The sequence below is a fragment of the Corvus brachyrhynchos genome, unplaced genomic scaffold, assembly GCF_000691975.1.
Source record: "Corvus brachyrhynchos isolate BGI_N302 unplaced genomic scaffold, ASM69197v1 scaffold69, whole genome shotgun sequence".
In the NCBI taxonomy this organism is placed as follows: domain Eukaryota; kingdom Metazoa; phylum Chordata; class Aves; order Passeriformes; family Corvidae; genus Corvus; species Corvus brachyrhynchos.
Genome location: NW_008240228.1, coordinates 2,552,613 through 2,554,808, shown reverse-complemented (window position 1 = coordinate 2,554,808; position 2,196 = coordinate 2,552,613). Strand labels below are relative to the sequence as shown.

Here is a 2,196-nt window from a genome sequence, read left to right as displayed (position 1 = left end):
TGCCTTCCTGCAGGCAGCCATGCCCACATGTCTGCATGTAGGGCTGAAGCTGATGGTCGAAGGCTGTTCCCTGAAGAAGCCCCGGCCGGCTCGATCCCAGGACAAGCCCCCTGCACCCTCAGGGGACAGAGCCACCGAGGTCCCCCGGTCCAGAGCGGCACCGGGAAAGCTGTCTCCTCTGGGGCCATGGAGCAGCTGCTGCCTGCCCAGGTCTGACCTTCCAGCATTGCCACAGCCCCCGGACTGCTCTGCTGGGAGCCAGGAGTTGCCATGGTTTGTTCACCTAGTTGGGCAGCCCGAGGAAGCTCAGCACCTGCTCAGTAGCTGTCCCATGGATAGAGTGCCTGGACCATTGACCCAGGGAGCCCCCAGGAGCCCCTGGCAACCCCCAGGCTACTCTGCCGGAGACCAGGAGCTGCCATGGCTCCTTCACCTGGTGGTCGGGCAGCCCGAGGAAGCTCAGCCCCCGGAAGATCAACCCCAGGCAGCTTTGCCGCCGATCACTAGCTGTCCTCTGGTGCCTCTGCCACCACCCCGGGGACCCACCAGGGGTCCCTGGCGACCTACAGGCAGTTCTGATGGGACCCAGGAGCTCCTTCACCTGGTTGGGCAACTCGAGGATGCTCAGGCTCAGGAAGCTCACACCCAGGCAGCTCAGCCCAAGGCAACTCCGCCCTCGATCACTAGCCATCCCCTGGATAAGTTGCCACTGCTCCAGGGAGAGCGCAGGAGTTCCCGGCGACCCCCGAGATGTTCTGCCGGGAGCCAGGGATTGCCACAGCTGAGTCAGCCGGGTGGGCAGCCCCAGGCTGCTTGGTCCTGTGCAGTTCTGCCCCCGATCAATGCCCGTCCCCCGGTGAGGGGATCTGTGCCACAACCCCGGGGAGCACCCTGGCGACCCGTGGGCTGTGCACCGGCTCCTGCAGGACCTCCAGCCAGGCCAGCACGCCTGCCTGCGCTGTAACAGAGCACCGGGACCCCGGCCCCTGCCTGGGACTGAAGAAGCCTACCGTCAGCTCCCAAGAGGATGCAGAAGACCAGGGACACGCGAACGAGAGGAGGGTACTGCGCCGCGGTACCCACCTCAACCTGCACGCCTGCTTTAACAGACTTTTGTGAGAAGGAGCCTGGCTTGGATCTTCTGTGTGTGGGAGATGTGGACACAGCTGGGGATGAGGCTGGAGGCAGGCACTGGGGCTGCCGGGGCAGCTCCTCTGCTGGGATACAGAGGAGGCAGGAAAAGCTGCCTCCACTCCTGCCTGCCTGCGGTCACCCCTGCCGGACAGAGCTGTGGCAGTGGTGACACTGGTGCACCCCGGCACTAGGAAGCAGGTCAGGAACAGGGTGCTGGCAGGGCTGGTGCCTCCTGCAATGCCAGGGGGATGGCAGGAGGAATCCCATCCTTTGTGTGTGCCAAGAAAAGAAGTGGGTGCTTGAGCCTGGCAGCAGATGGGGATTAATGGGCTGGCAAAGGGGAGTCGGGTGGCCACAGGGGTCCCCTGTAGGCATTAGGGCTCCTGGGGCTGCTTGGATGTGCAGGAAAGGAGGGGGGGGGAATGCAAAGGGGGCCCTGGGACAGCACCAGCTCCTGCAGGTTCCTTCTATGACAAGGTAACCCATCTTGTTACAGAATCACAGAATGGGTCAGCTTGGAAGGGATCACAGTGGGTCATCTGGTCCCACCTCCCTGCTCAAGCAGGGTCATCCCAGAGCACACAGCACAGGACTGTGTCCAGACAGTTCTTGAATATCTCCGGAGAGGGATACTCCTTAGTCTGTCTGGGGGATCTGTTCCAGTGTATGGAGTGAGTTCTTCCTCACAGGTGGAACTAGAACTGCCAGGGCAGCTCCACTGCTGGCAGAGAGCAGAGAGGACCCCATGGCTCCCCAGTGCTTGTGCCCTCCAGGCACCAGGCCTGTGCCTGCTCGTGTTGCCTGAGGATGGCCGGGCCAGGCCCCTCCTGCCCCTATTTGGGCTGGGGAGATGTGACCAGTGCATGATACATCAGCTGCAGAAAAAGACTCTGGTGTTTCTGGCAGAGTTCTGACAGAGATTAGCTGGGAGAGTTCTCTGCTGTTAGAGCCAGTTCCTGTGGCCTCCTCTCTGCAAGAGCCACAAGGTTCTCCTCACTGGGAAACTCCTGCTGCATTAAGGTACAGCCCATTTTCTGCTGGCTGCGTTCATCAGGGCCACTG

At 62.0% G+C, this 2,196-nt stretch overlaps 1 protein-coding gene across 1 annotated transcript in view; it reads left to right on the top strand.

The window, feature by feature from the left end:
* LOC103623014 overlaps positions 1–964 on the top strand; it is a 4,537-nt gene extending 3,573 nt beyond the window's left edge. The window contains 1 exon segment of the mRNA XM_017745221.1: positions 14–964. Within this exon segment, the coding sequence (XP_017600710.1) occupies positions 14–964 (951 nt within the window).
* The last annotated feature ends 1,232 nt before the right edge of the window (positions 965–2,196 follow it).